This window comes from Strongyloides ratti, assembly GCF_001040885.1.
Source record: "Strongyloides ratti genome assembly S_ratti_ED321, chromosome : 1".
In the NCBI taxonomy this organism is placed as follows: domain Eukaryota; kingdom Metazoa; phylum Nematoda; class Chromadorea; order Rhabditida; family Strongyloididae; genus Strongyloides; species Strongyloides ratti.
In genome coordinates, this window is record NC_037307.1 from 965,031 (window position 1) to 991,819 (window position 26,789).

At 22.6% G+C, this 26,789-nt stretch overlaps 7 protein-coding genes across 7 annotated transcripts; 2 read left to right on the plus strand and 5 right to left on the minus strand.

The window, feature by feature from the left end:
* Window positions 1-2,030: 2,030 nt before the first annotated feature.
* On the plus strand, window positions 2,031-3,838 carry SRAE_1000031600 (DnaJ domain-containing protein; the record flags this gene model as incomplete). Its single annotated transcript, XM_024647133.1, has 6 exons — window positions 2,031-2,098; window positions 2,152-2,239; window positions 2,285-2,648; window positions 2,882-3,490; window positions 3,539-3,617; window positions 3,667-3,838. The coding sequence occupies 6 exons, from the start codon at window positions 2,031-2,033 to the stop codon at window positions 3,836-3,838; spliced, it is 1,380 nt and encodes a 459-aa protein (XP_024501242.1).
* A 2,180-nt stretch (window positions 3,839-6,018) lies between these two features.
* On the plus strand, window positions 6,019-6,862 carry SRAE_1000031700 (Hypothetical protein; the record flags this gene model as incomplete). Its single annotated transcript, XM_024647134.1, has 3 exons — window positions 6,019-6,120; window positions 6,226-6,544; window positions 6,630-6,862. The coding sequence occupies 3 exons, from the start codon at window positions 6,019-6,021 to the stop codon at window positions 6,860-6,862; spliced, it is 654 nt and encodes a 217-aa protein (XP_024501243.1).
* Window positions 6,863-7,383: 521 nt separating this feature from the next.
* SRAE_1000031800 (Hypothetical protein) lies at window positions 7,384-7,737 on the minus strand (the record flags this gene model as incomplete). The annotated part of the gene is made up of 1 exon (XM_024647135.1): window positions 7,384-7,737. The coding sequence occupies one exon, from the start codon at window positions 7,735-7,737 to the stop codon at window positions 7,384-7,386; it is 354 nt and encodes a 117-aa protein (XP_024501244.1).
* Window positions 7,738-7,894: 157 nt separating this feature from the next.
* SRAE_1000031900 (Carboxylesterase, type B domain-containing protein) lies at window positions 7,895-9,817 on the minus strand (the record flags this gene model as incomplete). The annotated part of the gene is made up of 2 exons (XM_024647136.1): window positions 7,895-9,568; window positions 9,629-9,817. The coding sequence occupies 2 exons, from the start codon at window positions 9,815-9,817 to the stop codon at window positions 7,895-7,897; spliced, it is 1,863 nt and encodes a 620-aa protein (XP_024501245.1).
* A 2,036-nt stretch (window positions 9,818-11,853) lies between these two features.
* Window positions 11,854-12,834, minus strand: SRAE_1000032000 (7TM GPCR, serpentine receptor class v (Srv) family-containing protein; the record flags this gene model as incomplete). Its single annotated transcript, XM_024647137.1, has 3 exons — window positions 11,854-12,228; window positions 12,274-12,432; window positions 12,475-12,834. 3 exons carry the CDS (start codon window positions 12,832-12,834, stop codon window positions 11,854-11,856), a joined length of 894 nt encoding a protein of 297 aa, XP_024501246.1.
* Window positions 12,835-15,558: 2,724 nt separating this feature from the next.
* On the minus strand, window positions 15,559-21,850 carry SRAE_1000032100 (Armadillo-like helical domain and Armadillo-type fold domain-containing protein; the record flags this gene model as incomplete). Its single annotated transcript, XM_024647138.1, has 3 exons — window positions 15,559-21,409; window positions 21,463-21,674; window positions 21,725-21,850. The coding sequence occupies 3 exons, from the start codon at window positions 21,848-21,850 to the stop codon at window positions 15,559-15,561; spliced, it is 6,189 nt and encodes a 2,062-aa protein (XP_024501247.1).
* Window positions 21,851-23,260: 1,410 nt separating this feature from the next.
* On the minus strand, window positions 23,261-26,358 carry SRAE_1000032200 (Protein argonaute-2; the record flags this gene model as incomplete). The annotated part of the gene is made up of 3 exons (XM_024647139.1): window positions 23,261-25,787; window positions 25,837-25,986; window positions 26,345-26,358. 3 exons carry the CDS (start codon window positions 26,356-26,358, stop codon window positions 23,261-23,263), a joined length of 2,691 nt encoding a protein of 896 aa, XP_024501248.1.
* Between the last annotated feature and the right edge of the window lie 431 nt (window positions 26,359-26,789).

Genomic DNA, 26,789 nt, shown 5'->3' on the forward strand with positions numbered 1-26,789 from the left:
AAAAAAAATCATAAAAATTAAAAATATTATTTGTTTTAGATAAAATTATTAGCTAAAAATGAAGAATTATAATTCTTTTTTAATGTAATTAGTTTCAAGTTAAATAATGACAAAGCATGAACAATGAATATTTTAGAAAAATTTCCGCCTTTTGTCATATCTCGCTTCAAAATGAAGATATAAACAAGAAGTTTTTTTTAATCGACTTCTATAACGTTTTCATATAGGGTCTACCTTCAAAATATTTTTATAACTTTAATAATTATTGAGATATAAAAAATGATGATAATTGATTGCGCGCGAAAAATAACCACATCTCATATCTCAAGAACGATTGAAATTGAAGAAATGTTTTCAACGTGAACTACATTTAAAAAGTTAAAAGAAGCCCAGCGCACCAAGTTTCAAGTTTCTGTGAGCTTGCAATCTTGAGTTATGAACTCGTACTTGAAAATATTTTTAAGCTACATTTTTGCTTATATCTCAAGATGTAAGCATCCTATGAAGATGGAACTAGTCTTATTCGCTTTCTTACAAAAAACTGATCTAGAATCGTTAAATTAATTTTAAAAATCTTCAATAAATCATAAAAAGCGATTTTTGTCAAAAAATATTCCCCACTTTCGCCTTCAACTTCAACAGCCTATAACTTTCTGGGTTTTCATTTTTACATAGCCTTGATTATATTCAAAATTCATAATTTTTCAAGGGCTATCGAATGATATACTTTTACTTAAAAATTCCAAAAAAAAGGTTTTTTTTGTGGCACTATTATTAATGATGATGCCGAAAATTTAGAATATTTTTGGTAGTTGATGAATTTTAGAAGAAATAGAATATATTACCAACGAATCTTATTATTTTCAGTTAATTTTGAAATTGGAATTGAATGAGACTAATTTTATTGCCGTATGATAAGTTTTACCTGAGATATTGAAAAGGTATAAACAATGAATATTTTAGAAAAATTTCCGCCTTTTGTCATATCTCGCTTCAAAATGAAGATATAAGAAAGCAGTTTTTTTTAATCGGCTTCTATAACGTTTTCATATAGGGTCTACCTTCAAAATATTTTTATAACTTTAACGATTATTGAGATATAAAAAATGATGATAATGGATTGCGCGCGAAAAATAACCACATTTCATATCTCAAGAACGATTGAGATTCAGAAAATATTTTTAACGTAGACTATACTTTAAAAGTGAATAGAAGTTCAGCGCACCAAGTTTCAAGTTTCTGTGAGCTTCCAAACTTGAGTTATGAACTCGTGCTCGAAAATATTTGTTAGCTACATTTTTGCTTATATCTTGAGATATAAGCATCCTGTGAAGATGGGACTAGTCTCATTCACTTTCTCATAAAAAACTGATCTAGAATCGTTGAATTAATTTTAAAAATCTTCAATGAATCATAAAAGGCGATTTTTGTCAAAAAATATTCTCCACTTTCGCCTCCAACTTCAACTGCCTATAACTTTCTAGGTTTTCATTTATACATAGCCTTGATTATATTCAAAATTCATGATTTTTCAAGGGCTATCGAATGGGTGTATTACCATCCTTGTTTTCCAAAAAAAAGTTTTTTTTTATGATAAATTTCAAAAGTCAAGTTAAACATATTAAATTTTATTAGCCGATTTCAAACCTTACTAAATAGTGGATATATTTTTATTAAATTTTCCGTCATTCGTCATATTTTTCTTCAAAACGACGATATAAATAAGTAATTTTTTGCAATAAACTTCTATTTTATTTTTATATAGGGGTTATATTTTAAACATTTTTCAGTTTTTAATTCAATTGCATTGTAAAAGGGTTTGTACAAGCTCAAATGGCATCTAACCTGTACATGGATAAAAGGGTTATTTGAAATAATACGTGACTATTCATGGTACAACGAAAACATTCATTTCTAAGTACATTAGCTTTAATTAATATTTAATTTTTTACAAATAAGAAATTTCTTAACAGGAAAAGAGTGTTACATTATACCAACATTCACGTAACTAGGTAGATTTTTCTTCTTAGATGAATATTTATCAATCATTGTATAGAATACAAAAAAGTTTCTATCGTCGAGCATCATATGACATCAAGTAAGGTATTTTTTTGAACTATTGTGTACATTGTAAATATTTGTATATTTTAGAAAAAAAAATTACTATGAAATTCTTGGTATTCCAAGAGATGCTTCTAATAATGAAATAAAAAAGGCATTTTTTGAAAAATCACGTGAGGTATTTTTTTTTCTATTGTTATTTTATATTTAATATAAATTTTAGTTACATCCTGATGGAGATTTATACATAAATAATAATGATAATAATTCGATTGACAAAAATTATTGGTCTTTTAAAAGTAAAACAATATTATTTATGGAGTTAAAAGATGCTTATGATGTACTAAAAAAAAGTGATACAAGAGCTGAATATGATAGTAAATTATTTGATTTAGAATCAAGGGATGGTTACTTAATGGAATGCACATCAAGAGATAGATTTATGAGAAAAAATATTTCAAATTTGTTATACAAAGGTTCTCCATCAATAAAAAATTCTATTAGAGATGTTGGTGGACATTTTTTAGATCCAAATGAACTTTATGAAAGAGAAGAAAGAAACAAAAGATATTTTATTTATGGAATTAGTGTTGTATTTTTTTTAATTATTTCAAATTTTTTATTTGTTAATTATTTAAAAAGGAAAAAATTACTTTTAGAAAAAGGAAAGGATATCCATCCACCTGGATTAGTTTAAAAATTGATCAATAGTTAATAAATTTTTGTTGATTTGATTGTTTTATTAATTTTTTAATTCGTTGAAAAACTTACGTATTTATATATCTTTTAAAATATTTTTTAAAAATACTTTTTTTTTTAGCAATATTTATGTTAACTAGAAGGAATGTTACATGGAGGTTTATGAGATATTTAAATTATTCTTCTCAGAAATCTTTTTATGAAATTCTTGGTGTATCTCCAAGTGCTAGTAAAAGTGAAATAAAGGCAAAATTTTATGAATTATCTAAAAAATATCATCCAGATGTAATTAATGATAAAGACTCAAAAGAAAATTCTTTAAAATTTAGGGAAATAAGTGAAGCATATGAAACTTTAAAAAATGATGAGAAAAGATCTCAGTATGATAGAAGTAGGGGTTATGGAAATAATCAATTTTGGCAAGCTCATGATTTTTCAAATTATCAAAATCCAAATGGGGGATATTATTATCATAAGCAAACATTTTATTATGGTCCTGATAAAAAATTTTCTCAACAACGTAGTAGTCGTTATACACAAAAAGATTTCGAAGATATATGGCGTCGTTTTAATAAAAAAATGAATAGTGAGGAACAAAAAGAGTATGAAAAATATCAAGAATTTTTAAGAAATACACTATGGAAAGAATATCATGCAAGGAGAGATGAGGCTTGGAAAAAACATAGAGAAGAATATGAAAAAAAAAATAATCCATTTTTTTTCTTTACAGGTAAAAAAGGAAAAAAAAATGAAGATTTTCAAGTTAATTTTAATGAAGGTACATTTGCTAAAATAGCTGGTATATACATTGGTATATTCTTTGTAATTACATTGTTTCAAGTTTTTTTTGATAGAAAGTACGTCATTAATAATTAACTTCATTTTTATTTTATATTTATTTTTTAGTTTTATGGGTTCTAGAAGAATAATGAAGAAAAATGATAATTCAGGTGAACAAGTTATTAATGAAGATATGTATAAACCAATAAATATAAACAATATTCCACTTAATTCTGGAAATATACATGATAATACGAATGTTGATCAAAATACATTTCCTTACGGAATGCCAAAATAAAATTTTTTTAAATTTGTTTAAAAATATGTAATAGGGCTTTTTTTTTTAAAATTTTTAAATAAAAATATATTTAAAATAATACGAGGGTTGTATTAAATTATTCAGTTGCCTCCTCTCACTCTCAATTTTAATTTTATAAATTATATTGTTGAAAAATATCTTGTATAACATTATCTTTTACTTTCTCAACATTTGGCTATTAATCTTGAATAAAATATAAAAATAATTTAGTTAATGGTTACCTCAATAATATAAGAGAGGAATTTATAGTGTGATAATGTAGTATAATTTTATTAGTTAATTAAATTTTTTTTTAAATTTTCACCTGCTTATTATTAAATTATATATAATATTATTTAAAAATTAATTTTTGATATATAGTTTTCTAGAATCACATGATAACTGTATTTTTAGATAGTTTTAGGAAGAGAAAAATTTAAGTAAGGCTATTCTAAATTAACATAATTTATTAAATGAGAAAAATGATGTTTTTTAATGAGATGAATTTTTTTTTTATGCTATAAGGAAAATAAAATTATATAAAAGAAACATGTACTATTTAAGTTAAAATATATAAAGAAAATTATTTATCAAAATTACCTCATTTTCCATTTCCTTCAGTTAGGCACTTTTAATATATAAAAATAATTTGAAAAAATATTTCACCATGTTTGTTATCTACAAAAACGTACTTTTATTTTAAACTCTTCCCTTTTTTATTTCTTTTTATAGACATGTATATGGGGAACTAAATAATTTAAGAAACAAAAATGTGAAGGCAATTGTCAAGTTTTATTATATCAAATAAAATATCTACAAACAATAGTGTTAAAGTTCTTACTAGTTTTATTAAAAGATAATTTTAGAGATTAAAATTTACACCATTTAAAAGATACCAAAAAAAAATGTAATAAAAGCTTTTTCAAAGTATTAATATTATTTTAATTCTTAAGGCTCTTAGTTTACTAATATAAATTTTATTTAAAATTAAGTTTTTTTTATTATTATTTTCCACAAAAATACTTTTATTGGTATTTTTTTTATTTTATATAAAAAAAAAAGTATCTTTTTATTCAAAAAAAAATTAAATTGTTTTTTACATAGTATAGTTTTATATAATATAAAGGAGTATGAAAAAACTAATTAATTAAGCATAAATATATATATGATATCATTATTTGTATAAAAATTTTTTTTCTCTTTTTTGTATCTTTCTCATTTTCATATATATTATATTTCTTATATAATTATAAATTGAAATGATATATATTTTTTTAAATATATAACAAGCATAATTACCAATTTTAAAATTTTGATTTATTACTTCTGTTTCTTCTTGGAATTACTTATTCCATATTAGAAATGGTTAATCATTTTTTCTCATTTTGTTTTAATTTCTCTTTCAAAAGTATTAGTTGTTAGTAGTATTTATAAGCTTTCTTGTCAACTGTTAATGTCATTTTTATATACGCTACCACTAACCATTCACTTTTTGAATTGAATTTAACAAATTTTAGTAAATCTTTTTAAAATTAAGATTGCAAATTGGATTTAAAATATTTTTTATTCCTTACAAACCATCTTCTTTTTTTTTTCTCCTGTCATGGATACAAGTTTGGTATTTTATTTTTTTATTTTTAAAAGTCAAAATTAGAAAAGTTAAGTATTAAAATTTAGTGATAAAAAATATATTTAAGAATTTTTATTTTTTTTTTTTTCAAACTATAATAAACAAATGTATTATGTTTAGAATAATGATAATGTATTGGTAGTTTATTGGGAATATATTAATATTTATCATATAAATATCTTTTTGTAAAAAGTTAATTAAGAAAATGCTTTTTATAATTTTTTTTTATTTATATCTATATTTGTTAAGCATCTATTAAATTTAGCTTTATATTTATAACAACTTTACAATCAAATGATTTTACTATAATAAATAATAATATAATTATATTTTATAATTTTTATTTTTTTAAAATTATTCTTTTATTTTTTTCTATAAATGCCAAATTTTATGAATCATTTTTTTTTAAAAATGAATATATATTATTTTTTATTTATTCTCCCAATTTAAAAGCTTTTAAGGTTTTTTTTTTAAATTATTATCTATATATTTAAAAAATTGTATTGAAAATTACTGGAAGATGATGCATCATACAAATTTTCCTAAAATTATGAAAACAAATATTAATAATGTTGATGTTGATATTTATGTTGTTCCTGTATTAAAAAATCAAAAACATTTTATGTTTTGTAATCAAAGGATACACATTACGGTTAGTTTTTTTTTTAGAAAAAAAAAATTGTATATAATACTATATTTAAATAAAAACATTATATACTTTTTAAAAATTAATAATGTTTATATTTTGTTTTTATAGTTTTTAGGAAAAATACTTTCAATTATATATCTTTTTATCCATATAATTTTGATACGATTAATTATGTTGTTTGGAAATGAAGTTTCCGTCATGATAATGTCATTAATATCTTTATCTGTATCAATATGTCATATCTATGGTTCCTTTCGATGGAAAAGAGCATGTCTAATACCAATAATTATATTATTATCATTTTACATAGTACATCAGATTGTTAGTTTAATATTTTTGTTATACATTTTTTTAAATGAAAATGCATATTTTCACCAACAACTTCACTCACATTTAGAAGAATGGGAAATTGCATCAATTCATTATGGTGAGTTTATTTTCCTTTTTTTTATCTTATCATTTATTCTTTTATATATTATTAAATAATGTTATATTTAATATTTTATTTATAGTTTTTCAAGCATTTTTTCTTGTAATTATACCTTATCTATTAATATGCTTGGGAGCATTGAAGATTACCATTTATCAATATCAATTTTTTAGTTATGTAGATAAGTTATTGAAACGTTTCTCTTATAGACAAGAAAAATTTCAAGAAAATGATAGTAATGTTGATAGTCCACAAAATCATGAAAAGTCTAATAATAGTAGGCAACTTGAAACTATTCAAGATGTTGAAGTGTAAATAATTTTTATATGCATTTTTTTCTAAATACAAAATGTCGATTCATTTCGTTTATTATTTTTGTTATTATTATATTTATTTGTCAATATATAAAATAAAATACATTGTACATAATGAAGTAGAAATTTTTTTTTAACAAAAAAGCTTAATGTAATTACATTTTTTGTTTATTTTTTAAATATATAAAATTTTTGAGTGTTGTCTTTTATATATTTTTAAAATATTGTCATAAACTACTTAAATATTAATTTTAAAGGGGTGCTGAGTATTTAATGAAAAAAAGAAAGAAAAAGAAACAATAAAAACACTTCGTTGTTTGAGAAGGAAGTTTAAAAACTTTTATAAAAATATATTTTATAGTAAATACTTTAATTTCTTTTGTTAAATATTATTTTGAAACATTTTAACGATTATAACAAATAAAAAAAATTTAATTCAGAACACAATACAAATTATTAAAATATATATTTTTTTAATACGTCATAAAATTGGTAAAAAATATTAAAATATTTTTTTAAAAATTATATAGTTAATTGAGATTTTAAATCATCATCACAAAAAGTTATTTGACTACTTTTTTCAAAATCATTTAATTTTTGAGAGATACATTTTCCATTATTTTCTATTGTTATAACATCCAAGTCAAAATATTTCTCTTTATGTGTAGGTAATTTTTCTATATTTTGGACAAAATTTATTAAATTTTCTTTACTACAACTATATTTCTTAGTTGCAATTATATAAATTAATGTTGAAATAAAAATAATAAAAATAATACAAATTGATATTACTGAATAATAATCTGTTTCACGAGGAATTGATGGATAAGAATTATAAAAATCTAATACACTAGAATTAGTTGAATGATTTAACATTATTTAGAAAAAAAAAAAAAGATTTTTTTTCTATAGATTTAATCATTATATAAATATAACATATATTAATATTTTTTAAAATAATTTAAATATAAAACATTTTTTAAAATACTTATTGTATAAAAATTGCCTCTTTCAATTATCATTTATGTATATTTTAATTTACAAAATTTTCAACATTATTTTGCATTCTTGATGCTTTTTCAAATAAATCAGCAAATCTTTTAATTCTTGGACCACCAAAATCTTTACCCATTTCAGGATTATATTTTATTTTTAAATAATTTAATTCTTCTAATGAATCATCAGTTATTGGTTTCCATAAAAATGTTTCATTATTATTTGTATTTTCATTACCATTTGGATTACCATATTTTGCAAAATTACTCCACCATATTCCAACATTATTCATTACCATTTTATCTTTTTCTGTTACATAAAATGGTACAACAAATAAATTTACACCAAAAACATAAAATAATTCTGTTGAATGAGTTGCACTAACAAATGGTAAATGTAATTTGAATGCCATTAAATGTCCTTTATTAAAATGATCAAAACGATATAAATATAAAGGAGCTGTTTTTGATGTTTCTTTTTCTGAAGAAAAACTATTTGAAAAATTAATACTTTCACTAGAAACACTTTTATCACCAAAACCAGAATCACCACTTGAATAACTATTTCTTTTTATATTACTATTTTTATTATTTATTAAAGTTTTTCTATGTTCTATACTTTCTTGACAATATCTTCTCATAGCTATATTATTAACAATATCTCCAAATAGTGTAACAATTTTCTTTTTATAAGCTTTTTTATTTTTAGTAGATACATTTTTTAAATTACCTAACTCTAATGCTTCATCATTTGTCAATTTAATATTACTTTTTTCAAAAAATTCTATAACATTATTAATCAATTTATTTTTTAATTTTTCATTAATTTTCCATTTATATAATCCCATAAATAATAAACCTTCATATTTACATACTCCTATAATACAACATTTTGGTGAAACTTCTTTTCTTAATTCATTAATAGGTTTTGGTAAAAATTCACCATCAACAATTGGTGCATTATCTAAAGTTCCTTCTTTAAAATATTTAGCTTCATATAACATTGTATTACCAAATTTTTCTCCTGGTATTTTCATTAAAAATTTCATCATTTCAATATTATCTTCCTTACTCCATTCATCATTATTTAATTTTTTAAAACCTAATCTAATAGCTTTATTTCTACATATTTCAATTAATTTATCTTTATCACCAATACCCCATATAGTATCAGCATTACCACCCATAAGAATAACTTTTTGAAACATATCTCTAGTAATTGGTGATAATGCTAATATATCAGCACTAACAGCACCAGCAGATTGCCCAAATACAGTAATATTATTTATATCACCACCAAAATATTGTATATTTTCATGTATCCATTTTAAAGCCATATATTGATCCCATAATCCAAGATTACTTGGACATGCTTCATCACCTGTATAAAAAAATCCTAAGAATCCTAATCTATATTGTATTGTAACAACAATAACATCATGTTTAACAAGTGTTTGTGTAATTTTTTTATAATCATATCTAGCAGCACAATCAATTGTAAAACCACCACCATGTATATATATCATGACGGGATATTTAATATTATTTGATTTATTTGATAAATCTGGTGTAACTATATTTAAATATAGACAATCTTCATTTTTTTTATTTGTTATTGTTATTGGTTCAATATAAATATCTTTTTGAATTGATCGTGATTTATATTTTTTTGCTAATAATATTCCATCCCATTTTGATGGTGGAATAGGTTTCTATAATGTTATTAATATATATAAATATATTATTTAAAATAAAAAAAAATAAATAAATACCTTAAATCTTAATTCTCCAACTGGAGGTGAAGCAAATGGAATACCTAAAAATATATTTGAAATAAAACCTTCTTTAGTTTGGTAAGTTTTTCCTTCAACTAAACCATAATTTGTTTGAATTATAGGATTTGATGATGAAAAATCTTGAGTATTTGTAACTGTGGTAAGTTTACTACTTTGACATCCCATATTATAAGTGATTTAAAGTAAATATAAGATATAATGTTGATTGTAAAATGAGTATCTTGATATTAGTAAAATTTAATATATTCTAAAATAAAGTAACTGTTATAGAAAGGTAAATTTCTTTTATATAACATATTCAAATATTCTATTTTATTCAAATACAACATTTTAAAAATTATTATTATATTATAAATAAATATATATATATATATATATTAATGTAATGATTAAAATAAAATTAATAATTATTCATCCTAACAATTATTTTGTAAATATTTTTCATTATGTACAATAAAATTTAAAGATTGTATTATAAATAAAAATAAAAGTTTATTGAGGTATATTTACTGTTAAAAATTTTATTTGACTAAATATATATTGGATCAATGAAAATAATAGTAAAATAATTTGTTTAAAATTTTTACCACCTCCATAATAGTCTTTTTTCAATGTATAAAAGGTTAGAATATATATAAATATATATAAGAGATGAAATGAAATGAAATAATTCAACAAAAAAAAATGATTCATAATGTTTCATAATAAAAAAGGTTAAATTAAAATAGAACCTTTAATTTTCTTTTTAAATAGATATTTAAACTACACATTTTTAATTATCATCAATGAAGATAAAATGTACCTTTTTTTTAAACTACTACAAATACTACAAACTACAAAAACTTCTTTTTTTTTTTAAAGTTATATATTATTGTACTTCAAAATTAGGATAAATATTTATTACAACATTATTAAGTTTTATAACTAATATAAAAAAATTAAATATTTTATTGTTTGAAAATGTTTTTGTTTGAGGGGGTTGAAATGAAAATAAAAAATAAATAAATAAAATATTTACTTACCAAGTACGAAGTTATATATATATATATATCTATATATTTCTGGAAAATGATCGTCTTACTGGATAAAAATAAAATGAAGCCTTGTACTTGAGAAAGAAAGATATATATATATAATATCTTATAAATTTTTTTTTTCTTTGAAAAATAATATATATATATATATTACGCTAAATCAATTGAAGAATGAACAGTAAAAATAAAAAAAAAAATTAACTGAATAGTAAGAAAATTCTTATTTAAATAATTGCTAAGTTATAAAACAAAAGTATTATACAAAAGAAAATGTTGATAATAATAATATTAATAATAATTATAATTTGTTTGATATAAAATTATTATCAATGATAAGAAGAAATAAGGAATTTAATTAATTGACACCAGTCATATTTTAAATTATTTTGATATACTTTCATAAACTTTTAACCTAAAATAACATAAAAATTAGTTAAACTATATATATATATAAAATTGTTTTAAAATAGTTTTGTGATAATTTTGTGCCATATTATGGTTATAATACTGAAACCAGATTGTTTGTTGTACAAAAATGTGAATGATTTTTTAAATAATATGTGGAACATAAAAATAAATATAACTTAATAGTATTAAATTTTTTTTTCTTTAAACATTAAAAAAATTAGTTTAAATTTTAAATTTTTTTTTAAGAAATAGTTTTAAATAAGTTTTTCTACTTTAAAGCTATTTTTTTTATCATCTTTCTAATACTTATATTATAAGTTTCTTAAATTAATCATATTATCAATTTTATTTTTTCATACATCTATAAGAATAATTGTATTTTTTTTTTTAATAAAAATAACAATAATATAATTATAAAACAAGTAAAATATGCCGGTGCAACAAATATAACACAGACTATAATTAATTTTTTTTTTATTTATTAGTTATAATATAATGTTAAAATAATACATTTTAATAATGTTGTTATTTACATATAGTAATTTTACTGGAACATTACTTAAAATTTATATAATATATAATAAAATATTTTAAAAATTTTTATGAAATATAAAAGTAATATAAATTTTATTAAAATTTCTAGCTAATTTAAAAATAAGATAATAATTATAATATAAAATTACTTCTTTTTTTTTAAATTAAACAATAAAAGAGAAAGAGGGATAGATAGAAGAAAGAGATAAGAGAAGACAAAAAGAATTAAACATTAGTAGTATCTGGAACAGAATCATATTGAGAACCAGTTAATTGACTAATAACTCCTTGAATTTTATCAGTACACAAAAGTTTATATAAAGCTCTTTGAATTGCGGATGATGTAAATAGTAATAACCATGGAGTTAATGAGTACATAGCATCAACAATTGGATAAGATACATCATTAATAGTCATTACAAAATCTTCATCATCTTTGTAAGCTCCGTAAAATGTTAACACTTGAATGGTAGCATTTAAAAGTAAAGATATACATAACGCCATTGCTGTAAATAGAATTCTTTTTTCAGCTGAAATTCTACTATTTGATGGAGTAGAATTATTTTCATCTTTAATTTCACTTCTTCTTCTATTCTCTTTCTATAATATTATTATTATTATAAAAAAAAACAATAATTTTCTTACCATTATCTTAGATTGTCTTTGTACTATAAAAATGACAATTATATATATTGTTACACATATCAAAGCACATAATAAACATGCAAATAAATCTATATTTGATGTTAAATAATTTGAGGTATCACCTAAATATAAACGTAATCTTTCACTTTGTTTATCTCTCTGAAATCTTATTATATGTAAAGGATTCATTGGTATATATACCAAAACAACAAATGGTAATAAAAATTGTATCAATCTAGCAATAAAAATATTTTTACTATTCCAATATCCTTCATATTCCATTGGTCGGATGGCTGCTGAGAGGCGATTTAAAGCAAAAAGTACATGACCTAAATATAAAACTAATTTCATATAATAATGAACTGCTACTGATATTCTTGGTAATAAATCCCATGTTAATGTACCTTCTTTGATAACATTAGAAAGCCAATGAAATTTTCTTCCTCTCATAAGTATTGTAAATTGGATAAACATCATTAATTCAGCAATAATTTGACTTGTAGAAAGGCGAAAGAATGAATTTTTAAATATTGTAAAACGTTTCTTAAGTTTTGTTATCATATATAGTATTAATATATTGAGAAATGCTGAGATCAAAACAAATACAAATAAAAGTAAATGTGGTAGAGGTAATGTATATGACATTTTTGGCAATGAAAATTATTATTAACCAACCACCAAATTTACATTAAAAATATACTTTTGATAAAAAAAAAAATAATATATCCTTTCAGTCAAAACAAATAGCAGCTGAAAAAGTAATAAATGAAAGTTTAATAAAAAAAAAAATTTTTTTTTTTCCAAATAACTAAATATATATTATAAGGAATGACAGAGAATTTGTATAAGCATAAATGATAAAATGTAATAACAAAAAAACATATTAAAAATATGCAAAGGGTGATTTTGGCATTAATATTGTGAACAATCTTCTCCACATGAAAAAGTAATGTAAATACAATTAATAGTTAGTTATTGTAAATATTTTTATGTGTTTTTTATTTTTTTTTTCACTAAAAAACTATACTAAAAATAAAAAAAAAAGATCATAAAGTATTACAATTAAATTTCCTAAACTATTATTAAAAAAATGTACTTTTAGTTGTCAATTTATTTACCTATAAATCATATTTTTAAAAAAATAAAAATATTTAAAAAATAAAAAAAGTGTTTATTAAATTCATTTAGCTTTAAGGTAATTTTAAAAAAAAATAAAGTTATATATTTATATCATATTACTGATATATTCATGAAAATGTTATGCCAAAAATTTTTTTTAATCTTCACATCAATCTTATTTAAAAAATAGGTTAAAAAAAACATTATATGTAAATATCATTTATATATCAATTATAATATATTTATCACAACTTAGAATAATGATAATTTTAACAATCTATCTTAATAAAACAAATTATTATATATAAAAAATTACTTAACTATTATATATAATTTTAAAAATAAGATATATAAATAAAGTATGTAGCATATTAATGATAAAAGTATTTAAAAATAAATAAAAAGAATGGCATTTTTCTTACAATCATTGATATTGATATATATATTTCATAAAAATTTTAACATAAAGAGGAGATTGTTTATCAGAAAAAGAATTTTGATGTATAATCATATTTCCTCTAAATAACTTGTTTTACCCTCTCAACACCGTTTATTTAGCATAAAACAATTTAAGAATAAAAAAAAATTTTTTTGTTAAAATAAATTAATAAAAAGTAAGATTAGTACACTTCATAAGAAAATTTAAAAGATATTAAAAATATTTTTATAAACTTTTTTTATTAAAATAAACTTATATAATTTTAACATAATATCAAATTTTTTATATTTAACAAAGAAAGACAAATTTTTTTAATTAATAATTTATAGTTATGCATTTACATTTAGGTACAGTATCAATAAATAAAAAAATTTAATATATATTATCTTCTTTTTTTTTTTTAATAAATAAAATAATAGCTAATTAATTAATAATTACTTATTTTATCTGTTAATAAATTAAATAATCTATTATATTCAAATTTTATATAGAAAATAAAATATTTTATCAAACAAAAACATCTTTATAGAATGATTAAAATATTTTAAGTAAACATTTGCAAAAATTTATAAATAATCTTCTTTTTACTGGTAGTTATCTTTTGTTAACAATCTCAAAATGATAAACATATGGATTGTTTTAACATTTATATATATAAATATATTATCTTGATAAATTAACATTTTTAAAATAAATATTTTTAAAGAAATAAACTTAAAACATAATTACAAAATTTTTATTTAATCTCTGTATTATGATGTATTGGATAAGATATCACAAAAATCAAAATTACAATTTTTTTTGTTTAATGTTATATTATAAGTCTATTTTTTAAATATATATCATTTTTAATTTATGTAAACACAAAAATATTGTTCTTGAGTATTTTCTGGTAAATTTTCATTGTGTTTCTATTTTTTTTTTCTTCATAATACAATATTTCTATCAAGTCTGTTTCCTTATATTAAACTTTATTGGTACTTATTTATTTATTCTTTATATGTAAAGATTCATATTATAAAAAAAAATTCAATAACATTTTCTTCATCTGAAATTTTTGTGTCAGGTGTCAAAAATTTATATTATATTAAATAACACTTCAACCATAAAATCATTATAATTAAATCAAATATTTTATCATTATTTTCTTTCAAAGTATAAATAAAATTAATGTTAATATAATTTATAAAAGTGATATAAAATAAAAAAGTTTTATATATTTTTTTTCATAAGTTATCAAATATTATTATCGATTATTAAATACTTTTTAGTAATTATAAATATTTTACAAAAAAAAATGTTTAGAAATTGTTTATATTTGAATTAATTAATATTAGAAAATATATGTAAAGTTAGAAATAAATTGGTGATTTGATAAATTAATGATAATTTTAAGAAGAACTGTTTTAAATACTTTCAATACTTAATACATTTATATAAAAAATAAATAGCTCTTTTTATCAACTACAAAATTTATGAAATTTTTCATGATATAAAGAAAATATATGAAACAAAAAAAAGTTCAACTTTGACAAAATTTAATACCTTCTTTTCCTATCAATGAAATACTCATGTTAATAATAATTATTTATTCAATTTTTAATTAATCTTATTTTTAGTATTTTTTTAATTTAAAAAAATTTACAAAAATACATTTAAAAAGTTTTTTATTTAATTTAATAAGTTCTTTATTTTATTTGAGGAAACTAATGGATAAATATTCTATTTTATTCAAATTTAGTATTAAAATCAGTTGCTAACTTTATTGTTGGTGTTCCTAAATTTGAAGGTTTTGTTTGACTTTTTCTACTTCCATGCATCATTTGTGCCATTTGTATCTGTTGAGAGGATCGAAGTCCTTGATGTTTTAAACCATCTTCTATTCTTGTTTTTAATATTGGTATTGCTGAAATACATTTTTTAAAATTTTCTGTATAATTTCTTGCTAAATTTGTTAATTGGTTAAGACAAAAATCATTTAATTGTTTACCATTTTTAGAAACATTTTTAAATTTTGTTTCTGGTGATGGAATTACAAAAGATACTAAAACTTGTATAAGAAGAGCCGTTAATTGAAATTGTTTTTCATCTGATGATATATTATAAAGAATTGTTGTTAGTATTTTACATAATTCTGGTAAGATTAGATAATCACCTTCATCCATCTCATAAACATCTTCTGGTAATACTTCAAGAGCATTGCCTTTTTCAAGAATTTTTTTTAATTCTAATGTTACAAGTGGTCCTAATATCTTAATATAAGATTTTGAAATATCTTTTTTTGAAAATATTGATATAATTCCTTGAAGAGCTGTTAATTTAACTTTTGTATTTTCTGATGTAATAACTGTTTTAAAAATTCTACAAATTTTACCAAATAATTGGGATCCTAAAATAAAGTCTGATGGTACTGAGGTTATCATTACTGTTAATGATAATAATATTATTGATTGATCTACCGGTATATTTGGATTAGAATCCATTAATGATAATGAAAACATTGCACTTCTTACCTCTGTACACCATTCTTGAAATATTTCATCTTCATTACTATTATATATTTTATTACCATTATCATCAATTATAATATTATCTTCATCTCTTAATGGATTTGATAATAATATACGAAGTGATTGAATAGCTGTAGCTGAGACTATTGATACATGACCTAAAGGAATATCACCAATAATTTGTTCACTATCTTTTCTAGCAGATTCTCTAATAACACCAAGAATCATATAAAGAATAGATGGTAATATAACAATTGTACCTCTATAATGACATAAATTTGGGATTTGTGAAAGTAATTGTAAAGCAATTTTAATTAATTCATGACCTTCATATGGTAATTTTGTATATTTTCTAAAATGTAATGGTGTCATTGTCTTTGAATTCATTAATGCTGTATTTATTTGTGGAATTTGTCTTACTAAAAGACATAAACAAAATTCTAATAAAGCAAAAGCAAGTGATCTTTTTGTATCAAAACATCCATCAGATCCTTCCATACCAATATATAATGTATCATTAAATTTATTTGTTTGTTTAATTTTAATAACTATTTTAATAATATCACCAGCAACTTCAGCACAAAGTTTTTGTGTACTAAGATTATCTCTTGTTAAAATTATTCTATGAAGTGCATTTACTATTTCAATACATTTTTCCATATCACTCATTAATTTTTCTTGAAACCATTCACTTTTCATCATAAAATGAATTGATTTTAGGCACAATTTTACACGATTATCAATATCATTTACATTTCTAATACAACATAAAGCTTCTAAACACATACCAATCATTATATCAAAACGTGCTTCTTTTGAAAGATTTTTCCAATTTCTACATGTTGGTAATTCTGTTGTTAACTCAAAATTAGTTTTAGATAACCATATACTTGAGGCAAGAAGAATAGTTGGCCAGACATCACGATAATAATCTTTACATGAATCAACACATTCTGCTATATAAAATGAACCACCATCATCTGGAAGTTGATTACTATACTCTGGTGGTAAAGATAATAAAGCAGAATCTCTTAATGCTGCCATCCAATAAATAACTAAAAAGTTTAATTCTGGATCAACTAAATGAAGAAGAGAATTCTCATCATTATTTTTTTCAATAGCTACTATATAAACTTCACTCCATGCTTTTAAAATTGCTAATTTTTCAAGTGTAGCAGTACTTTCATTGTATAATGGTGTTATATTATTACTAGTACTTTTTAATTTTGTTAATGATGATACCAATAAATGGTGAACTCTTTTAAGATCATTTATATCTCTTACAACACCACTACCTATCCATGTTGAACATACTTCACAGGCTGCTGCTGTTATATGAGAAGGTGTATCTTGTTCAAAAGCTGGTCTTAATGCTGCACCAACTTGTGCCTGAAATTGTTCTAAAATTACATGACCAGGAAATTCTGTCTCAGAAACATGAGCAAATCTTTTAATAATATCTTGTAAAGTTGCTAAACCAGCTAAACGTAAATGTGTATTATTAGAGGTAGCACCCATAAAAGCCATTCTAATAAGATCAGATAAATGAAGAACAAGATAATCAGCCTTTCCAGATGATGATAATTGTAATTCTTTAGCTAAAGCAAGATCTAAATGTGCACGTTCTGTTTCACAAAGTTGTAATAATTTTTGTACAACTTCTAATGCAAAAACTCTTGCTGGCCATCGTGGTAATAATTTTTCTTTACCTGGTTCTGAACGTTTACTAGATACATTAAAAGTTGAATCATCATCTTCATCCTGATTTTTATCATTATCATCTTTTTCACCATTTAATGATGCCATCTCATTTGTTGATGTAGCAAGAATATCTTTAACCATTAACATCCAAAAATTTAAATGTTCACCACCAGTAGCTTGAACAAGAAATATAATACTTTCTTTAATATTACAAACTATTTCAGGATCAGTTTCAATATCTAATAATTCAAATAAACCACCTTCAAGTCCTGTTTCAGGTAATATACATTCATTTTTACTTCCATGTCTTTCAATCATACTTTGTGGTACTAAAGATGAAGCATGTTCTTTTACTTCAATAGATTCTCTTTGTAATAATTGTTTTAAACAAGCAATTGAACTTTTTCTTAAAACTAAATGTGGTGAGTACATTAAACGGCAAATTTCTTTTACCAACCAATCTAATTCAACAAATCTTGGAGCAAATATATGTAATTGTTGTAAGCAAGCTATAGCTTCAGCCTTCACAAAACTATCATTATTTTCAAACATCATTGAACAAGCAACTAAGAAAGATGACCTAATATTTTCAACTGATCCAACAGCTGACTGTAACTCTGGACCAACTGCTGTTATTAATATTGATGTTAATTTACCAAGTGATCTTATAATATCAATATGATGTGATGATACATTAAGTAATAATCTTAAGCATAAAGATAAACATGGTTCAACATAACCTTTAAACATTCCACTACCAGTATTAGCAATAAGTGATAAAGAAAAAATAGCCCATGATTGTACAGTTGGAGAGGATGGATCTTGAGCAAGAGCTAATGTAATAGAAACAGATGTATTTAAATGTTGACTTGATCCTAATAAACCAACATAATTATGAAGAACACCAATTGTAATAGCAAAACTGGCACGACTTTTTTCATCTTTTAATGTATGAAGTTTATCAAAACAATATTGAGCAATTCCTGCTACATATGGTGCATCTTTTGTTACCTGTGCCATTCTAGAAAGAAATTCTATTGCCAAACATCTTAATGGAATTTTTTCATGATTTATATAATTTGAAACTAATTCAAAGTTTGTTTTTCTTAAATTATCATTATCCATTTTACCATTTCTACATTCACTAAGACATTTTATTGATAATAATAATGCTGTAAGAACATTTAATTGTATTGAATATTGTCTTGCTGGTGATCTTTGCCATGATTTTATGACTTCTTTAAAATGTTCTGTTAATTGTATTTTGTGTTTTGATGCCAATGTTGGATAAAGACGGGAAAAAACTATTATTGATAGGTCTAATGCTTTTACAGGTGGAGAAATTAATTCTGGCCAGTATCCCTGTGAAAGTGTATTACATGTTAAACTTTCAAAAATATCACTTTCTAGTGAATCTATTATTTGAAGATGTGAACGATTAGGATGTAATTCCATTTCAATGGTACTTTCATCAGTAGTCTTTAACCACCCACCAAGAAAATTAGATTCCATCAATGAACATGCTGATAATGATAAAGAAGTTATTGTTGTGGAGGAAGAATTATCTGATAAACTAATATCAGCAACTAATTCACGTAATAATGTAGGATTCAATGTATTATATTTGCCTGTTTCCATATTAATTAATAATTCATATAATCTTATTTTTAACTCAAAAATATATGATCTTAAAGCTGTACCATGAGATTTTAATAAAGATGCTACTTGTGCTAATGTCATTAAACTTGACTCTAAGGCATTATAGATTTTTTTTTCAATACTTTCATTCATATCTTCTTTACAGTTAACATAAAAAGCATTCAATGATGCTAAAGCACCTGATCTTGATGTTAAAGTAAAAATCCATGTTTTGACGTCACCTCTTTGATTTTCTGCTTCAGCTTCCTCTTTATCTTTTGGAAAAGAATTTTTCCAAAATATTTTTAACTTTGAGATGTATGGACGAATGAAAAGTGGATCAGAAAAAATAAGAGATGTCAAAAGTAGCCATGCAGCTTTAACTTTTTGTTGAGTTATATTTGATGTTGAGGATGCTGAACGAAGTAAATCTTCAGCTAATTGAAATACCTGACGAGATTTAGAAAAAGGAATACCTAAAGGTGACAATTTTGATGCTGTTAAAAGAGAAGCTAAAGCACATGAATAACCATCAATAGCAACAGAAAATGTTTTCATATGTTCTAATCTTGAAATACAACGGTCAATAAGTGGTGTTAAAAGTGATGGAACAGCAAATGCTATACAACGTAAAGCCCACCCTGCAGCTACACGTGTTGATTGAATGGGATGGAGAAAAGATGCAAAAACTGGTTCCATAATACCAGTAGCATCTGTAAAAAGATTTGCTACAGATGAGCCTATTTGTTGAACTAGAGCAGATATTTCTAATAAAATTACAGTACATATTTGTGATGATGATATATGTTTAACAGATGGAAGAGTTTCTGTATTTGTTTCACTTAAAACCTCGTAACTTGAAATAAATTCACCAAGAAGTGTACCAAATATTTTACAAACTGAAATTTGAGTATGTTCTGAAATAATTTGACCAAATGTTTTACGGAAAATGAAAGAAATACAACGACGCATATGAAGTGCTTCTTGTATCTGATTAGGATTATCTGATGAAGCAATAGGACCTATTTTAGAAGCTACTGATAAAAGATGTGTTATAACAAATGATTGATTTTTTTCTAACCATCTTCCACCCATTGTTTTTATTATTTTTATATATGCAAGAGTTATTCCATTACGAATTTCTTTTGAAGAAGAGTAAGAAGACATATTTGTTATAGAAACAGTTGATTTTAAAAAACCACCAATTCCACCACGTATAAAGACATCAGACAATAAATTAAATGAAGATTCAATTGTCCAATATTTTCCATTACCATTATTTTGTCCTTGACTATTATTTATTTGTGTATTTTTAATTGCAAGTTTAGTTAATGTAGCAAAGACGTCAGCAACAGCTAATCTAGTATGATAATTACTAACATCTAAACTTTTTATTAACAATGTAGCAACACCATCAATATCCATTGTATATAATGTTGGGTATTCTTTAACTAAAGCATGTAAACAATTTATAGCAGCAATCCTGACAGATAACACTCTATCAGTTAAGTATGGCTTAACTAATGATTTATAAGTATCTCTATGTATTGAAGTTGAGGCATTTCCTAATCCTAATATAATTTTTGTTATAGTATTCAAAATTTCAGCTCGAACCATACTTTCAGCGCTTTTTATCCATTTTGAAATAATTGTAAAAGTTTCTTCAAAACTTCTACCAACTAATCTTCCAACACTTTCATATAATGCACTTAATACAGATAATGCTGTTCTTTAAACAAAAAATAAAAATAAATTTCTTTTTTTTTTTTAAATTTAACTTACAATTTTATAGATAATTGTTGTGAACTTTCCTCTTTTCCTTTTAAAATATCATTACAAGTAGCTATAGTATTAAACAAATCAATGCTATCACCAATAGTATAAATTTTTCCTATACATTTTGATAATAGATGTCTTGTAGATGGTCCAGGACCAGAATTAATTCTTATTATTAATTGTGAAATCAATTCTTTTTGGCAACTTTTTAAATCATTCTATAATTTAAAAATATTATTAATCAAATAATAATAATAATAATATTTACCTTATTTGCAGCAGAAAGTACTTTATCAAGAAAACGTAACCATTCATATATAAACAATGGTTTCTTTGGATCGGGACATATTTTGAAAGCTTCCTCATTTAACAATAAACTTTGTGAACCTTCCATCTAATAAAATAAAAATATAAATATTTATTTATAGAAGTAAAAAAAAAATAATATTATTAAAATAATATAAATATATATAAATCTAAGTAAAGTAAAGATAAACTATATTTGAATGGTAATGCCAACAAAACAACTGATAAATAGATATCAAGAAAAGAGAGAGAGTTTAAAGAAGGGAAAAAGAGAAACACCATACCAAAATAATATTAACAACGTGTTTTATTTAAGGATATATTTACTTTCTCTTTTTTCAACTAATGAAAAAAAATTTAATTAAATTTTTATTTTATTTTTTTTTTATTCTTAGAAAATTCATTTTACTTAAGTTTTTAAAATTACTTATTTATTTATTTTAATGTAAAGGGTTACTCTCAATTTACAATATAGATTGTTTTCATTAATAATGTTATTTAACAATAATTATAAAAAAAAATTTTATAGTTATTGAAAGAAAGAGCAATTTAAAATATAAGATTTTTATCAAAAATATTTAGTTAAAAAATATATAAATATATATATATTATAACTTTATATAAATAAAGTATATATAATAGTATAGTTTTTTTTTCCAGAGCAGCTGTATTATTTCAAATAATATTATTTTCTCCCATCAAAAGTTTGTACATTTTGTTTTTTTATTCTTCCAAGTTATCTTTATTACTATTATATTTTTAAAAAGATTTCATTTAAAAATAGTTGTACTTAATTAATAAAAAACTTAATTTTCGAATTATAAATGTTTCTGAGAAATGGATACATATATAAAACATTAAATATTTAGAATAAATAAACAAAATAAAAGTTATTTTATTATAAACAAAATTTCCAATATCCAATTTAACACTGCTTATCTAATTTATAATACTATAAAAAATAAAACAAATTTTATTTTTCAATTCACTTTACATATGTCAACTTTAAAAATGTTTCCCCATGATAAACAAAGAATAACTTGATCATTCTTTAGTTAAAATGGATTTTATAAAAAAAAAGACATATAAAGATTTATTACATTTATTTAGTGTATATGTATTTAGAATATGGTATAAAAAAATAGAGTGTCTTTAAATTTTTTGTTTGTTACAATTACACATGAAACTAATAATATTCTTGACTATCATTTTTTTTAAGTTTATACTGTCAAGGGATTCATTTTACTAGACAAATGTTAAAATATTTATTAAAAAATTTTAATGCCATTTATTCTAAAAAAACTCAAATTAATTAATCATAAAAGATTATTAAAAAAAATTTAATCAATTTAATAACTTGAATTCAATTATTTATAAATTTAACAATAGAACAAACATATATTAAAAAATCTGTTTTAATAATATTATACTATATAAATACTACAAATAAATGCATAATATTAAAATAATAAAGTAAAACAAAATTAATGATAAAAACTCAAGCATTGAATCTTATTTTTCCAAGTGCCTTATTTGAATAATTGACAGTAGATGAATAAGAAGCGTAGTCAACTTCTTGAAATGGGGCAAGATTTGTTTTGGAGAAGCCAATTAAATTATTACTTCCTCTCTTGACAAATTGACCAGCAATGTATGCTGGACCAGGAATTGAAATAGCAGAAGGAATAATATCATATGTATAACATAACATATTAATAACTTTTTCAAATTTCTCAACAGTAAATTTATCCTCATTTTTATTTTCATCATAAGCCATATAGTAAAGTGGAAGTTTTGCTGTTCCTAAACAAGATGGGTTTGTTTTCGAATACATTCTAATATTTTCACCAAGACTAAATTCTTTGGATATAAAAGTTCCAGGAGAAACATTGTCAACACATCCATTATTTTGAATAGAATAAAAACGTGAATTATCTTGTTTACAAACAAATACGTAAGTAAAGTTGGTGTTAACTGATTTACTACCAAAAATAGTACCAATTAACGACTTCATTTCAATAAGCACATTAAACTCATTTTCAATCGACTTTTTAAACTGCTCCTCATTCAAACCACAACGGAAAAAGATAATTTTTGAAGGTGGATTTCGTGAGTTTTCTCGACATCTTTCTAAAATTCTTGTAAAAATATCTTCTAAAGATTTCTTTTCGATAATAAATGGTTCGTCTTTTTTCTTATCTTGATACCAATAATCACCACAATATTGTCCAAATCTTTCTCCTAAATTGGCACACCATCCTCCAACAGAAGTAGATAAATCTTGTTTTATTGTTCCAGGAACAGTAAGTGACAAATCAAGACCAATGTAAAGAGTATCCTTGTTATCAATGTTAAAATTTTCGTATTTTGTATCACCCATATAAACATGAAAGTTGAGACCTCCAAGTTTAGAATTTGTTTTTCTTACAACATTATCTAATGTTACAATTTGATTTTGGCATTTAGAAGCAATTTCAAAAGTAATATGCTGTGTAATAACATCATTTTTTTGCTCAAAAACTTTAAGAACTGTATGACTTTTTTTTATTTTCTTATCATCAATCAAAATTAAATACGGTTTTCCTGAACACTTTTCAATAGAACTACTAAAATGTTTTAACAGACCATCTTCATTAATTCCATTGTCAACATCAGTATTACAAGAATAAATTGAAGGTCTGTTGAAATGAATCTTATTTTCTTTGCATCTATCTACATATCTTTGAGCAAATCCATTAATAGTGTGACTGCTACATCTTTCATTGTGAACAATAACAAGACTCATTGATTCAGAGCAACTATGGACTACAGGTTTATTCTCATTCTTAATTCTTCCGTTTTCAATACGAACAGCATGGTTTTCACGAACTAAAACTTTTGGATTTTCTGGTTGATCACAAGTAACATAACATGATGATTTAGACACGCTTATACCAAACTTAGTAAAAAGATTGTTTATACTGGTAATACCAAGATTATATAATTGATTATTAGTACTTCCTTTTCTTTCAAATGGACCACTAGTGTTGACACGTTGTTGTGCTGATGCAGAAGCTGGATCCATCTTATTAATTGGTACTTTCTGTCCACAAACAATCTTCAAGACTTCTAATGGATAAAAGTTAACCTCTTCAATAACTTCCTTTGCTTCATCTTTTTTAATAGTCCTCTTAATTTTATGAACAAATAGAGGCCATTCTGGATATTTCAATGTTATATTAAATCTATCAGAAAAATATTCAGCAATCGACTTCCGAGAACCATCTTTCATGTCAATAAAAGTATCATTTGCACTATGATTATGAAGATCATGTCGAAATTTAAAGATATCACCATTCTTTCTATGCATCGTTTCAACATAGACACCTTTAATATTACTATCATTAATTCCATTATTAAATTCCCTTAATGAACTTGGTACATTTCCTCTAAAGATTTCATCTTTAATAATCTTGTCCAGAGGTTCAGATTTGTAGTACACATTTTTTGAAGCATCAATAGAAAGTCCAAAACATGGTCCATCAATATTTACAAACTTAATATTTTTTGTAAATCCACCAATTATTATCCTACCAGGGCCTACTCTTAAATTTTCATATTCCGAAGATGATGTTGATTCAGTTAATGACTTCCCACCATTCAATTGAACATATCCACCTCCTCCAGCACTTTTGTCATTTAGAGCTTGTTGTGTAGTAATTAAATCCAAGCAACCAATTATAACATTAAATTCTTCTTCTCCATAGCAATCAACATAACTGGATAGATCAATCTCGTGAAAACGGGGTGTTTTTTCAAAAAGGATTCTAACACTACCGTTCTTGAAAATACTTTTGAATTGAATACCTAATTTTTCTTTCTCCATAACAAATTCATCAATATTTAAAGGATGATTTGTTATCAAATTTTTCACTCCATCATAAGCATAGAAAAGTTGGTCATTTCCAAAATTACCACTTAATTCATGAGCTTTACTTACAGCAAATCTACAGGCATTTCTTTTCTCAAGTGCTGCAATCGGTGAACTAAAATAATGTAAAAATATTAACAAACAAAAAAATATTTTAAATTTACCTAGGACCTTCAGAATTAACATATGTTAAATCTCTTGTTTTGTTACTATTTGGAAATAAAACTTCAACTTTACAATTGTAACGATACCATATTGTTCCTTGACTAATTGTAAGCTTATGTAATTGTGTAGCAATGCAACCTTCAGACATTCTAAAAAAAACAAAAGTAATTGATAAAAAATTAAATATGGTATAAAAAAGAATATAAAAAATTAAATAAGGTATTAAAAAAGAATATCAAATAAATTGTAAGATGGATAATGACACATACATCTAAAACTACTATAAATTAATAAAATGGTATATACGTATGTTAAATGAAATAAATTTCAAGTTGTAGTATACCATTGGTTTTAAAAGAAGAAATCAAACTTAAATTTAACTATTCTCAAATTATCCAATATCTTTTTTCCATAACTAAGACTAATGTACAAAAGTTTTAAAAAAATGTTAGATGAGTAGGACTGAAAAAACTAGAAGTAAAAAGTTTTACAAAAAAGAATTCTAACAATTCTGAGTCCATCTCAATTAAAATAAAATATTAGTGATGGAAAATTATATATTTAAGTAATATAAAAATTATAATGTACCAATTAAATAATGATGAAAAAATGATAGTAAGTTAACAGTGAGAAACTTTAATGACAAAAGAAAATTTAAAAATGAACGATTACAATTTAGATATCATATCTTTTTTTATTTAAGGTAACCTTGTTCATAAAAGTTAAGGTACAAAAATTAAAATAATCATTTGATATTTTGGTAATATGATATTCAATTAATAAAAAAATATTCATTGTGTTGAAGGGATTACTATCAATATACCTATTAGTTATTATCGAAAAACGATATAATTCTTTTTTTTTTAACCCACCATTATCATTCTTTTTCCAGTATTCACATTAGTTTCAGCAATAAAAAAAATTTTAATTTACTACTAATTAAACAAATTAA